Here is a 15,351-nt window from a genome sequence, read left to right on the forward strand (position 1 = left end):
CCAGGCATGCGCGCATGGCTCGAGTATCCACGGAGCCGCTACCAGAATCTACCAGAAGAACGCAGAACATTTACCGGTCCCAGACACGGTCCCCGTGGTATGTGTGTGAAGATCGCGCAACCTTTCCCCACTGAGTCTGAGTAGTGTTGGTGACGCGCACGCATTTCTCGGTGGTTTATTCGGCGCCTGCACTGACATCAACAGTTTACCTCTGAGCTGAGTGTGACTGTATAAAACCGATCCTCCGAAAGATTGTGACTGGTGCCCGCAAAAATCCAAGGCGTACTAGGTGTGGGTGAAGGCATCGCTACCAATCTCGCAACAGCAGCAGCAAATTCCAACCCTGCATGCAGCCCTGGAGCCACGGATCTCGCCGGGGCCGTTCGCCGGGAGGGAGATGTGTCGACCGGGGCACAGTTCTGCTGCACCTGCTGCTAGTGCTGCTGACCGTGGACCTGGTGCCGGCGAAGCGTGAGATTCCCGTTGGTAAGTCAGGCAGGCAGGGTTTGGGTGTTCTCTGTAGCATGATGACAGTGTTCCAAAGCGAGCGAAACAAAAAGGCCACAGCGCATTCTTGGACAGAGTTGGAGCAACGCAATCAAAACGAAGCATTCAACCAACCGCTAGGCATCAGCTCAACCAGCATTCAATAATCGATGGAGTGGTTTATCTAGTGTTTGGATCCGAAACTATCGTTTCTATATGGCACGTAGCGCCCCGCAAATGCAAATCAAATGTCGTCCTAGCGTCCTAGTGCCGGCAAGTTTTTTTTTTCCCCACAAAGGTTTACTCAATTGTCCGCCTCATGAAGTTTGACTGAAACATGAAACACTTCTGACGGGGGGCTCTGACTGTATCGCCCGGATCCGTAGGGGCCATCTTCCACGGGGACAACTACGAGGCGGAGATCGCGTTCCGGTACGCGGTGGAGCGCGTCAACATGCACGAGAAGCACTTCGAGCTGGTGCCGCTGGTGAAGTACGTCTCGCCGGAGGACAGCTTCAAGACGGAGCGCAAGGTGTGCGAGCTGGCGTCCGAGGGCGTGACGGCCGTGTTCGGGCCCAGCTCGATCCTAACGTCCGGCATCGTCGGCTCGGTGTGCAAGACGCTCGAAATACCGCACATCGTGACGCACTGGGACCCGGAACCGCTCGGCGGTCTCGATCCGGCCCTGCAGGCGATGACGATCAACCTGTACCCGGACGCGGACGTGTTCTCCCGGGCGCTCGCCGACCTGATCGTCGACTACAGCTGGAAGAGCTTCACCATCATCTACGACACGGACGAGGGTCTGATGCGGCTGAAAGATATCCTGCAGATACACGGACCGGGCGACACACCGATCACGGTGCGCCAGATCGACGACGACCCGGACTACCGGCCGCTGCTGAAGGACATCCAGTCGTCGGGCGAGTCGCACATCATCCTGGAGATCCGCCCGGACCGGATCGTCGAGCTGCTGCGGCAGGCGAAGGAGGTGAAGATGCTGGAGGAGTACCAGAGCTACATCATCACGTCGCTCGACGCCCACACGATGGACTTCGAGGAGCTGCGCTACTCGCGCTCCAACATCACCGCCCTGCGCCTGATGGACACCAAGAGCTTCGACATCAAGAACGCGGTCCACGACTGGGAGCAGGGGGAGGCACGCATGAAGCGGCTGTTCCGCGTGTCGCCCGAGCACGTCCAGACGGAGTCGGCGCTCTACAACGATGCGGTCAAGATCTACGCCACCGCCATCCGGGAGCTGGACGCCACGGAGGAGATCACACCCTCGCGGCTGTCCTGCGGCAACAAGAACCTGCGCCAGTGGCCGTTCGGGTTGCGCATCGTCAACTACATGAAGGTGGTCAGTACGGGTTAATCCAAGAGCCGCGGTATCACCAGCTTCAGCTATCTCGATCCGGTCCCCCCTTTTATTGTTGCAGAAAACGGAACACGGCATCACCGGACCGATCATCTTCGACGACTACGGGCGGCGGACGCACTTCCATCTCGAAATCATTGAGCTGAGCAAGGACGAGGCGTTCAAGAAGATCGCCACCTGGGATCCGACGCACGGTGTCAACTACACGCGCAGCCAGGGCGAGGTGTACTCGCAGATTGTCGAGTCGCTCCAGAACAAAACGTTCGTCGTCGCGTCCCGGATCGGCGCACCGTTCCTGATGATGAAGTACCTCTCTCTCTCTCTGTGTATCTCTCTACCACCTACAACTCGCCCGTTGCTTTGCTTGTAGGGAAAAGAAGGACGGTGAGTTCCTGGAGGGCAACAATCGGTTCGAGGGCTACTCGCTGGAGCTGATCGATGGAATCTCCAAGATTCTGGGCTTCCAGTACCGGATGGAGCTGGTCCCGGACGGCAAGTATGGATCGTACAACAAGCTGACGAAGAAGTGGGACGGACTGGTGAAGCACTTGCTGGATCGGGTAGGTGATGGGGTGCACCACCAACGTGTGTCCATGGGTCCTTCTCATTTGTCCTTCTCGGCAGAAAGCGGACCTGGCGGTGTGCGACCTGACGATTACGTACGAGCGCCGGACGGCGGTGGACTTCACGATGCCCTTCATGACGTTGGGTAGGTGCTCATCGATCTTCAAAGTCCAAAGTCCAAAGCTCCTATCTATCATATCTTCAATCTGATTAATATGCCGCTTCTACAACAACTAATCTCGCAGGCATTAGCATTCTGTACGCGACGCCCATCCAGCAGCCGAAGGACCTGTTCTCCTTCCTGTCACCGCTATCGCTCGACGTGTGGATCTACATGGCGACCGCGTACCTGGGCGTCTCAGTCCTCCTGTTCGTACTGTCCCGGATGGCGCCGGCCGACTGGGAGAACCCGCATCCGTGCAAGCAGGACAACGACGAGGTGGAGAACATCTGGGACATGCTGAACGCGCTCTGGCTGACGATGGGCTCGATCATGGGCCAGGGTTGCGACATCCTGCCGAAGGCCGTCTCGACCCGGCTGGTGGCCGGCATGTGGTGGTTCTTCGCGCTCATCATGCTGTCGTCCTACACGGCCAACCTGGCCGCGTTCCTGACGATGGAGCGGATGGACGCGACGATCGAGTCGGCCGAGGATCTGGCCAAGCAGAGCAAGATCAAGTACGGGGCCGTGGTCGGCGGCAGCACCATGTCCTTCTTCCAAACGTCCAACTTCTCCACCTACCAGCGCATGTGGGCCGCCATGGAGTCGGCCCGGCCGTCGGTGTTCACCAAGAGCAACGACGAGGGCCGCGACCGCGTCATCAAGGGCAAGCGGCTGTACGCGTTCCTGATGGAGTCCACCTCGCTCGAGTACATGACCGAGCGGTACTGCGAGCTGACGCAGATCGGTGGCCTGCTGGACTCGAAGGGCTACGGCATCGCGATGCCTGTCAGTAAGTATTCGCGGGCCCCGCCGCCGGCCAAACTGCATCCCTAAGCCTGCCCTGCGCTCGACAGATTCTCCGTACCGGACGGCGATCAGTGGCGCGGTGTTGAAGATGCAGGAGGAAGGCAAGCTACACCAGCTGAAGACCCGCTGGTGGAAGGAGATGCACGGTGGCGGCCGGTGCGACGGCAAAGCATCGAGCGCCGGGTCGGACAGCGCGGCCGAGCTCGGCATCGACAACGTGGGCGGCGTTTTCGTGGTGCTCGCGTTCGGGTGCGCCTGTGCCTTCATCATCGGCTTCCTGGAGTTCCTCTGGAACGTCCGGAAGGTGGCGGTCGAGGAGAAGATCACGCCGTGGGATGCGCTCAAGGCGGAGCTCAAGTTTGCCCTCAACATCTCCGTCACCTCGAAGCCGGTCCACAACACGCTCAGCGAGTCCACGGCGAGTGGCAAGAGCTCGCTAGGGTCCAAGTCCGAGTCGCGCCGCGAGTCGGTGGTGACTGGACGCATCGGCAACAGTAAGGGGCGCACCGGCGCTAGTCTGATGGCCCTCGACAAGCTGGGCATCGGTTTTGGAAAGAATTGAGCAAGGTCGATCCGGTACACGCCATGTATGGTCCAGGTTGGTCCAGTGCTGTAGGCCCCAATGTCCCACCGCAACGCAATGGTTTTGGTTTTGTTTTCTCACATGATTTCCAGCACACACAATAAACACTCACTCAAGAGATACCTCTCTATAGCACTACAATGGAACGTTGACAAGCTCGACTTTCTTTCAATTCGGAGTCGGCGTTGCTTCAGACGCGACGAACCTGCAAAAGTTCCACATGCCAGTGCCGACCTGAGAGTGGAGCAGGTACTGCCAAACTCATGGAATCACTCATGGAACTCGAACGCAAGGATGCGCAGAACCCTTTCGAGAAGTATAGAAATAATGGAACACAATAATTATCTCTTGACCAACCGACTCCTGAGGTGTGTTCTGAGGCTGTCAAGCAACAAGTATAAAAGTTGCGTTGTTGTTCCATTTCATCGCACTCGGTGGAGAATGATGCGGCGAATAGTTGGGGAAGGCTTTTGGACCAAATGATATAGGTCGCTCTTCGCCCGCTACCTGTAGTTGGGTGGGATCGTGACGCGGGGTCCACTGTATGAGAAACTTGGTAAAACTGTATGGCAGGCCAAGAAACTATTAATCTTTTGCTAGAGTTCCGTGAGTTACTTTCAGTTGCTTTTGAGCGCCTTATGTTTACGGAATATTTTCTCGTTTCGGGGGTATTTTTTCAATTTGACAGTTTACGGCACATTTCGGCAAATTTTTATTGCTTTCCAAAAATATGGCTAGTTTTTCGACAGCGGATCAAATTTTGACAAAAATGGCCATAGAAGGAGAAGGAAAGGAAAGTGAAAAATCAAAGCAAAATCAAACGAACTGTCATTTCACTGGCTGGAGCTCATGGAATTTTTCGCGCAAACGCTTCTAGTGTGGACGCTAGCATATCAAAAAACCTGTAGAGAAAACTCATACTGTGGACGAGGCGTGAGTAGGTTGGAGCTGTCAGGAGTCAGGAGTTGACACACATCCAATGACACCGGTCTGCAGTGACACCACCGATTAATGGCCACCATTGCGGTGCCGATCAGCCCCAGTCAACGAGGACCAGCGACCAACCTCCTTTACTACCGCTTTACACCTGTCGTAAGAAAAGAGAGAGAGATAGCGAGAAGGAGAGAGAGAGAGATGATCAGGATGTTGCGCATTAGCAACGTTTCCGTTGCGAGAAGTAGGGCATAATTAGTGAGTTAATGAAGCGTCTTCGAAGCTCTGCAAGAACTGTGGATCCATCCGTGTATCCACTGAAACTCTCACACATAACACGTCGTTCAAAAAGTCCCGGGACTAACTATGAAAACAACATTGTATCAGCAAAATTCTTTATTATTCATCAAGATAATCTCCTTCAAGTGTAATACAATCATTCCGCTTCGCTTCTCTAACTTTTCAATGCCATGTTTGTAGAACGATTGGTTTTTGACGATTGACTCAAAATGAGCCTCAATATCAGCGATCACTTCCTCATTCGAGTTAAATCTTTATCCCTGGAGCATCTTTTTGAGATCCGCAAAGAGCCAGTAGTCACTGGGGGCCCGATCCGGCGAGTACGGAGGATGAGAAAGCAGTTGGAAGCCTAATTCGTTGAATTTGGTCATCGTTTTGATTGACTTGTGGCATGGTGCGTTGTCTTGATAAAAGATGACTTTCTTCTTCTTCATTTGTGGGCGTTTTTTCGCTATTTCAACCTTCAAACGATCCAATAACACCATGTAGTAGTCGCTATTGATGGTTTTTCCTTTTTCGAGGAGGTCAGCTGACTGCCGACTTGGTCTCCGGAGTGAAATGGTAAATTAATGTTTCGTCCATTGTCACATATCGACGTAAAAAATCCTGTTTATTGCGAGCAAACAGTGCCAAACAGCTCTCCGAATCATTGATACGTTGTTGCTTTGGTTCCATTGTGAGCAAACGCGGCACCCATTCGGAGAAAACCTTTTTCATAGCCAATTTTTGATGCAAAATAGTAAATACGAAGGTGGACGAAGGCTCTCGACCGCCAGCGGTGGAAAGCTTCCTTGGAGCAGGTAAAGACCGCTCGGCGGTTGTAACCGGATTAAGTAAGTAAGTAAGAATCCGGATAACGTTTTTCAAGCCATTGCTAATCTTGAGCAGTGCTTTTTCCCATTAGAAAACAATGTTTTATCAACTCACAAAACTCGTTTTGGTCCGTTTTTTTCACGTTTTCACATTTCACCACTATAGCTTCCTTGGTTATGTTTCGAATTAAGTCAAATTTTGACACACCTCATCTGAAGGTTGGTACTTCTGAACTTTGGTAAATAAATTGAATTATTATCCCCATTTCTATGCTAGTCCCGGGACTTTTTGAACGATGTGTTACACACCCATTAGAAGACGGTTCCGGAGGCAAGCAATCAAATTACCGTCTCCACATACCGCACTCACGTACTCCAGGGCGTAATTTAGCCATCACTTCATATTGTGTTGAGGTCCTCAGGCTCAGTTTTCGAAGCAGGGAACATTTTGAAGGAACCTTCAGGGACATAATACAGGGGGATACAGAGGCAGACAAAATATTTATAAAGGAGTCTTGGCCTACCACTTGTCCATTCAAGCGGTTCTTGTTCCAATACGTTCGAGATTCCTCGATCTAGGTAGCTGGAGCTGAAGACACAGCAACCCTACCGAGCTTGAGTCTTTGCAAGTGCTGGGCTTTGTTAGCAAATTTACTTTTACTATTGGGTTTGACCTCGTCCTCGAGCAGGTGGACGGTGCTACGTGCTGTAGCTCCACCTCGTTCTACTTCAGCCACCGGGCGGCTATTGAACATGAATTGGGTGATTGGTTGATACATTTCTCGTCTAGTTTGACTTCAGGCCCGCTTCTATCCCGAGCGTGGACAATCACTAAATACTTATTCGGCTCCTATTGGCAGTCGGCGTTGGAGTCGTTAGATTACGGAGCAACCGACAGAACCGACTGAAACACACGCTAGGACGCTCATTCCCTCTCCTGCTCTCTCACTCTGTGTCTCTTTATCACACACATAGCCTCGATTAACTTCGGCCTCGAGTTAGCAGCGCAGCTTGTGTGCGTCTCTCTGACCTGCAAAAAGCGGCGAGAGTAAACGATTCAAATTCAACACGCTGGTGGTTGCTGAGTATCAGGTGGTCATATCGGCAGGCGAAAGAGCAGAAGCAGTAGAGAAGCGTATAAAAGACGACGCCGACTCCGACTGGTGTCTGCAGCGGTCGTCTGCAGCATCCAGCATCCGGGAAACTCGAAATGTTTTCCGGCTCTCGACTACTCTCTGGTGTTTGCGACACGAGGGGAGAGATCTCTAGAACTCTCTCACTCTCTGTCGCTCTCTCTCTCTCGGTCCAATTTGGTATATCCGCAGCTTCCTGGATGCCTGGATTGGATGGTTGGTTCCCCGTCCTTTTCTCTCGCTAAGGTATTACTTAGCTTCCAGCCCTGGTAATGACTGGACTTGTTCGAATGCCAACGCCAGTAATGATAGGTCGAAACTTGTATGCCGACAGTACAATTCTAATCTATTACAATGCCTAATCTATTACTAAATCTATGCCAAGTCAGCTCCATTTGCCTGTCATCGCATGCCAGGATGTGGAATTTTATCCCACATCTGGATTCCCAATTGGTCCCCAAAAACAAATGTTTGATGTTTCTTTAAGCCCCCGTTTGGCCTCCCGATTGTCAGAAAGTGTTGATCGATTCAGGGCCCCCCAACTGCCGAGCTCTTTCGTCTCATTACCGAGGCTGAAAAAGTTCTTCACAGATACAGCTTCTAGAGCTTACCGTGAATACCTCCGATATTGCAGCGGTAACCACCACTGGGAGCAAGAGTGGAGAAAATTTTCGCAATGTGTGGGAAAATTCACACCCACACCTGCCCACCTGCCGCCCCGGGTCACCATTCTCGGAAAATTCTCGAGTTCACCGTGACAAGAATAACGGGGTGAAAGTGAGAGGCGTGAGTGAGGTGAGCGAAACCCAGATCGAAGTCAAGCCTCTCCAGCCGAAGCCGAAGCCGGGGAAAACGGGGCCCGGATTCGGATTCGGTTGGGAAGGGAAGGGAGAAGGGAGCGGAACGGGGTGTCAAGAGGGAAGGACGAGAGGAACACGACGATCGAAGCGGAGACGAAAATCAAAACGAATTAAAAATTCAAAATAAAAGTGTTCAACAAATTGCATACCATCCAGGGGGTGTCAAAACCGGAAGCTGCCATCCGGACACGAAGAGCGCGAGAGAGAGAGCGAAAGTGTGCGAAAAGGAAGGAGAGTGAGAGAGCCTCAGGCGTGTCAGGGGCGAGCAAGATTTCGGGTCGATTCTCCCGGAGAGCTCTTCTCGTGCTGCGCCGCGTTCGCGTTTGAGCTGTTGCTCCGACTCTGCACGCTGCGGCAGCTTTCATTTGACAACCTCCCTTATTAGCGGGAAAACTGGGCAACGTAGTACCACAGCTCCTCCACCCGACAACATCCCGCATCCGAGAGCCGCTCGCAGCTTGCACGTCCGAGTGCGCTGCCGAGGAGCGCACATGACAACGGCTCGACGCTCGCACTCCTGCACTTCCCGAACTCATTTCAGTCGCGCACGGGTACGAGTCTGGACGTGTCACGGCGCGCGTGCCTGACGTGCCAATGCTAGGCTTCAGCAGCTGCTAGGTGCGCACAGAGAGGCCAGCACAGGTGCTCCGGGCCCAGCCGTCCCAGGGTCTACCGGATCGAACCGGCCGCAGCAGCTCTGCAGCGGGTGCAGAGTATGTAGTAACGCTCAAGGAGTCCTCCGAACGCGACCGTTGCTGGCAGCAGCTTGTTGAGCAGGGTGTTAGTGCCTGTGTGCGTGCGTGAGTGTGTGTGCGTGCTGCTACTATTTCCGTGCCGAGTGTTCCCGAGAGCGTCCGGCGTCCGGGTTATGGAGTATCAGTGTGTCCGTGGTGTCGGTGGGCTGTAAGAGCTGTTGCTGTTGCTGCTCCGCCAGGAACCGCGCCAAACGGCCCAATCAATCAACTAGACCGGCGTCGATCGTGTCCCCCGTGGGACGGAGTCCCAGCTCCAACAGCTAGCCAGCTGGTCGAACCTAGCGCTCCAGCGGAACTAGTCAGCCAGCCAACTATCAACAGCGTGCGACAGCGGGATGGGTGCGATGCCGGAGGTGATTGAGCTGAACGTCGGTGGCACCGGGTACGTGGTGAGCCTGAAGACGCTGCTGGCCGAGGACGGGTCCTGGTTCCAGGACGCGTTCGGGTCCGGGCCCGACTCGGCGGCCCTGCCGCCTCACGATAGCCAGGGCCGCTACTTCATCGACCGCGACGGTGCCTTGTTCCGGCACGTCCTGGCGTACCTGCGGGGCCCGGCCGCGTACGCGCTCCCGACCGGGGGTGTCCTCGAGCGCGAGCAGCTGCGCCAGGAGGCGGAGCACTTCCGGCTGGCCGGGTTGCTCGAGCTGCTGACCAAGTCCGGGCCGGGCTGCATCACCGTCGGCTACCGGGGTAGCTTCCAGTTCGGGCGGGACGGGCTGGCCGACGTGAAGTTCCGCAAGATCACGCGCCTGCTGGTGCACGGCCGGGTCGCCCTGTGCCGGGAGGTGTTCGGGGACACGCTGAACGAGTCGCGCGACCCGGACCACGGGGCGCCCGACCGCTACACGGCCCGCTTCTTCCTCAAGCACGTGTTCATCGAGCAGGCGTTCGACATGCTGCAGGAGCAGGGCTTCCGGATGGTCGGGAGCTGCGGCTCCGGGACCGCGGGCTCGGTGAGCGAAAACCTGAAGCCGGGCGTCGACACCGAGGAGAACCGTTGGAACCACTACAACGAGTTCGTGTTCATGCGCGACTAAGCTGCGGACCACAGCCACAGCTCGACGGACTCCCACTACCCACCCACAGTTCGACAACACCACCACCGCCGCTACCAATATCTTCCAACCTACAGCCCTCCCAGCACTGACACCTGGAACCCCCGGACACCACCTGCATCGATCGATCGTCTAGGGCGTTCAGGTAAGCCCGGAGGAACGGAAGGCACGGGCCGCGGAAGTCTTTCGGAAGAGCCCTTATCCCAGCCCAACCATCTCAGTATTCCCGATGGACACGATTTCCCCCCCCCCCCCCCCCCCTCCTTGGCCAGGGGAAAATCGAGAAACCGTGAATCGAATCTTCTTCCAACGATCCATTAGGTGCGTCTCCCAGGAGTTCCTACGCCCCGACCACAGTATGAGTTTTCTCTCTACAGGTTTTTTGATATGCTAGCGTCCACACTAGAAGCGTTTGCGCGAAAAATTCCATGAGCTCCAGCCAGTGAAATGACAGTTCGTTTGATTTTGCTTTGATTTTTCAGTTTCCTTTCCTTCTCCTTCTATGGCCATTTTTGTCAAAATTTGATCCGCTGTCGAAAAACTAGCCATATTTTTGGAAAGCAATAAAAATTTGCCGAAATTTGCCGTAAACTGTCAAATTGAAAAAAAATACCCCCGAAACGAGAAAATATCCCGTAAACATAAGGCGCTCAAAAGCAACTCAAAGTAACTCACGGAACTCTAGCAAAAGATTCATAGTTTCTTGGCCTGCCATACAGTTTTTCCAAGTTTCTCATACTGTGGCCCCCGCGCTAGAAGTCCCGGATAGTAAATTTTTATCGAAACGGGTAAAGGATAACACGGAAAAAAGCAGAACACTGCAGTTAGAGCAAATCGTTCGTCTGGGGCCTACTGATAGATACTTCACGGACAGTTTAGACCCGGACACATCTCGCGCACATTTCACCGAAGTTTATGTCGGTACGGTTAAAGTTTGCAACTTCCACCAAGCTACTACTAATACTGCAGGCCGAAGTGTTTTATTTACCGTTCCCTGACATACCAACAGACATCCGGTATCCTCTGCTCCAGCGGGAGAGAGCGAGAAGCGCGAGAGGAATCAATCGATAATCAGCCAAGTTCACCTTCATTAAACGCATTCCCTAGTGACTTCGCCTCCGGCCGGTCCGGCCCATCCCCATTTCCTACCGTACGTTCGTCCTTTCTTCATTTCTTCTTTCTCTGCTTTGGCTTTGGCTTCGCCCTGGCAGAATACACACCACGGCTCGACCAAATGGGGGCGACGACACCCTGAGGACACGGGGCCCGGCCGGGGCAATATCATCTGTCGAACATCGCCCCGCTGCTAGGCGGTGCACGAAGCAGCACACAACAGTGGCGGGAAGTTGAGGAAGTTTGTGTGCTGCCAAACTAAAATAGAACCAAAAGTAGAAAACATAGAAAGCAGAACAACCAAAACAAAATGAAAAACCCGGACACTTGGCAGAGGCAGAGGTTCCAAACGGTCGATCGAGTTGAATTTGAACGGTCGAACTTTTGCAGCCCCTTAAAGTTCGCCATCCCTTGAATTGATCTCGATCGGCACTGGTTTCCTCGCCCTGATTTGATTTGCGGGTGACCCAGGTCGGGAAGTGGGCGACACACTCACTGAACGACTGGCGATTCTATCCAGGGTACTAGCATGATTAGATGTCTTAGATAAGGTTGCGCCGGAAAATTAGCACTTTGTAGGCCCTTTCTTGTCATAGCGAACGAGACCTTCCTAGGTACGTGCAGTGCCTACTTCTGCCACCTGCTGACACCTGTAAACAAACAATAAACGTAGGCCAAGCCCACCGACTCGAACTCCTTCGCCACTCCGGTGTCGGTTCCTGTACCTCTGTCACTTCCTGTTACTTGGACCCTTACTTACGGTCTGGACTCTGGCTAGACAGGGTTTTTTTTAATGAACCTATTTAGAACCTATTTAGAACCTTTCGTGGTGGTGGTGGTGGGCTACGCATGGGTGCTAGGTAGGCGACGTTGGTGACGTCATCGGGACGTGCGGTCATCTTTGAACAAACTTTTATCAAAAACACCTGACACCCACTGAACCTGACAGTGTGGACGACCGACGAATCGGAAATCCTTCGTGACATCCAGTAAACTTACATTAGGCATACAACACACACAACGCACACACAACCCCACACCATCAATACTTTACCGATTAGTGAGATTAATGTACGCAACCGTTGTGGGAGATGAACTTAAAAAGCACACACGCATACACACAATGTTCAAGAAAACACGAAAACCGTGGAAGGAAACGAGCTAGACAAAGGCAAACAACTACTATAGTGTAAGTAAAATGGCCGCGGCCCCTTGGGAGGCGTTAGTTGTAGGAAGCATACTACCACCCACTGTACTCTACGCAGTGTGTCTCGTGGAACTTGTCGAGATATACATACATATATAATATATGTCACCACATATACAGCCAATCCACGGCGAGAGCATACATATAGCGTAAATGGGACGATTAGAGGACACCTCAAGAGTAAAACACCGGCACACACTCAAATATTATACACGGAACCATGCGTGTGCAACACGAATATTAAACGAGATGATTAAATACTTGTCGCCGGTACAGGGAGCGGATCAGAAAGGGTTGGGAAACAATTTTGGGGGGGGTATTCAAGAACCAAAATGAGGGCGGCAGTAGAAAAACACAAAACAACCAAAAAAGATAACAAATAACAAATAAGAAAGGGACAGGAAATAGAAAGCTTAATGGCAACACTAAAAAAAAAAACACCCAAAGGAACACAGAGAAAAAAAAGAAAACGAGAGAAGCACCGTGAGAGCACAAGAAATAAATTTAAAATAAAGTCAAACAGAGCATAAGATAAGACGTGAGAGAAACGAACAAGTGGGGCCGTACGTAGCGGTAGCGCAAAGCAAGAAAGATATAACAAACCCCCTAAAACCAGTATATTTGAATGTCTGAATATTGTTAAGCTCCCGCAAGTATCTTCCCGATCCTCTCTCTCTCTCACGCAGTTTTCCTCACGAATAGATCAGGTGGCATCGGTGTATCGAGTGGCAAGTTCACGATCACGCTCCCCAGCTATGGTTGAACCGAAGAAACACCCACGCGGAGTTCCGAGATCCACGTGCCAGTACGGCTCCCTGGCCTGTCGGGTGATGGTTGTCTCTGATGCTAGCGGGAAGGAAGGTGCCCACGCCGGTCGCACCATCTAGGAATAACAAACCATCAATGTTATGAAATAGACCAGACGGTAAGACGGTGCAAACATGAAGCGTGGCCGTTTCAAGTTTATCTTTGGTATCGGTCCGTATGGATGTTGATACAAAAATAGTACCCCGTGTCCCCCACCCCGGTACTGGAGAATATTTGCACGCACCCGATATGCTGCTTTCCGAACCTCGAAGGCCGCCGAAGATCCACCAGAAGACGGTTGGCATCGGTATCTTGAACTCTGTCGGGGTAGAACCGGATGACGGCGGCGTTCTTGGTATGCATTCATTACCGTCAACTCTCTCTCGCTCTGGACCCGTGGTGGAAACCTTTAGGGACTTTAGTTCAGTGTAGTGCAATGGGACGTGTAATCAACGAACTCCAGACCCGAAGTTGGTCGAGCGAGCTGCCACCACGAATCGCTGCGAATCACTGCGATTCGACAGCTCATAGCTGTACGCCAAACCGTGTTTCCGAGAATGTTAGCCAAGAGAATGAAACCTACTATTCACCCAATATTAAAATAAATAAGACAAAAAAACGCATACTTCTTATAATGTGGTACCTTCCCTCGAAGCGGTACATTTATTAGTCTCTTAGACCAATATGCTCAGAGAAATAGCAAGAAACAAACAATGCAACATATAGCCAATCACACACCACCAAAATAAAAAAAAAAAACAAACGTTAAGGAACACGTGTGGACGAAGAATGACACAAGAAGGGCGAGGAATCTAATTCACAACACAAACACAAAACAACAAGAACAACAAACAGAACTTAGTAGTGAGATGATCTGCAAGCAGCAACGTGAGAGCGAACGGAGCAGAATGAATAAGTAATACTGAAGCAAACCCAGCTAGTTATACAGTACAAGCTTTCGGGTTCACACACATATAAAACCGAAGCACACTACAAGGGAGCGTAGAACGGAGCACATTTATGAGGCAAGATTGAAAGGTCAGCAAACGAAACGAAAGCGAAAGCGCAGCTCGGGAGCATCGCAACCGGTTGCGGCCGAGCAACATCTCCGGTGCTCCGGTGTTTGTGATGATGAGCCAGATTGCTGATATATATAGGTGACGAGTGCGAGGGATTTATTCGGATCAGTATTCAGCTAATTGGAACTTTACGGGCAGCCACCACGGCAGATTACGCAAGGTGAGTATCATACTGAATCACAGACACAAGCAGAGAAGCCACAAGATCATTATTCTTGAGCTGAGCGTAGAAGCTTTCTGACTGGGTTTGCGGACCGGAGAAAGCAAGAAGCGAGAGAGAACGAGAGACGGGACAAAGCAAGAGAGCAAGAGAAAAAGGACACGATGGAAAGGGTGCGGAAAAATAAAATGATTGTCAAAGATGTAACATTAAGGAAACAATACTAATAATATTAATTAATATAATACCGATAATAATGATAATAATAATAAAAAACCATCTAAAAACTAAACTAGCTTACCCCTTTCACTGCCTACGTCGCTGTGCCGCCGTTAGTGCTGGTTTTTGCTAGAGAAATCCTGGAAAAGAGCGCTGATCAATCAAGTGCACCGAAAGATCCTAGCAGTGTAGGTCTCTACCCTTTGCGAACCTGCGATGGTGACGGCGGGAAGTCGGGAGGATTGAATCGAACACTCACGGCCGTCCGGCTGTCACGGAGTACATCGAGTACGCCTGATAAATGGCGTAACGCTGGCAGCTTATCAACGTCGCGCGCCTGGCCGACTTTTTTGTCGTGCCGTGCCCTCGTTGCGATGGTCTCCGAAATTCCGGAATGGACCGGAGTCCTCATCGATCACCACCACGCACCAGCGGGCAACGCTCGTTCGCGGCGCTTCAGCAAACCCACCGAGGATGCGGTGTCGGTGCTCTACTTCAATTTGCATGGAAATGAGCAAGCTGTCAGGAGAATTTAAATGCAGCCGCCCCCACAGCCTGGCGGCTGTCACGCGGTAAACGGCAAACCTCATCAGTGGCTCATAAGAAGAGAAAGGCACCCTACGAGCGACGAGCGAGCAGACAATCCTCCATGCCTATTGACCTTCTCCCGAACCAATCGATCATCGTATGCACAGCGCGAGTGACAGAAAAAGGATGCGATTGACGAAGTGCGCTCCGGTGTATAGAACCAGAGCCCGAACCGAACGAAACGCAAACCGCCGTCTGCCCTGTCCCTTTGGGCAGTTTGCGTGGATGCTCCTTGCTGGCTCCAGCGAGCCAGACGGTCCCGGCGAGCACCGAGCATCGAGAGCCACTTTAACAGACGAACTTCATCAAACCGATGACTGACGACAGCCAACGGACGATAATGTCG

The 15,351-nt window shown here is 52.3% G+C and overlaps 2 protein-coding genes across 2 annotated transcripts; both read left to right on the top strand.

Moving 5' to 3' along the window:
* The first annotated feature begins 347 nt into the window (after positions 1-347).
* LOC131213436 (glutamate receptor ionotropic, kainate 2-like) lies at positions 348-4,120 on the top strand. Its single transcript, XM_058207474.1, has 8 exons — positions 348-486; positions 873-1,849; positions 1,929-2,173; positions 2,238-2,427; positions 2,492-2,576; positions 2,677-3,384; positions 3,449-3,999; positions 4,077-4,120. The coding sequence occupies exons 1-7, from the start codon at positions 348-350 to the stop codon at positions 3,961-3,963; spliced, it is 2,859 nt and encodes a 952-aa protein (XP_058063457.1). The 3' UTR covers positions 3,964-3,999; positions 4,077-4,120.
* Positions 4,121-8,576: 4,456 nt separating this feature from the next.
* LOC131214076 (BTB/POZ domain-containing protein KCTD16) lies at positions 8,577-14,442 on the top strand. The gene is made up of 2 exons (XM_058208435.1): positions 8,577-9,977; positions 11,044-14,442. Exon 1 carries the CDS (start codon positions 9,113-9,115, stop codon positions 9,812-9,814), a length of 702 nt encoding a protein of 233 aa, XP_058064418.1. The 5' UTR covers positions 8,577-9,112; the 3' UTR covers positions 9,815-9,977; positions 11,044-14,442.
* The last annotated feature ends 909 nt before the right edge of the window (positions 14,443-15,351 follow it).

The sequence above is a fragment of the Anopheles bellator genome, chromosome X, assembly GCF_943735745.2.
Source record: "Anopheles bellator chromosome X, idAnoBellAS_SP24_06.2, whole genome shotgun sequence".
NCBI lineage: Eukaryota > Metazoa > Arthropoda > Insecta > Diptera > Culicidae > Anopheles > Anopheles bellator.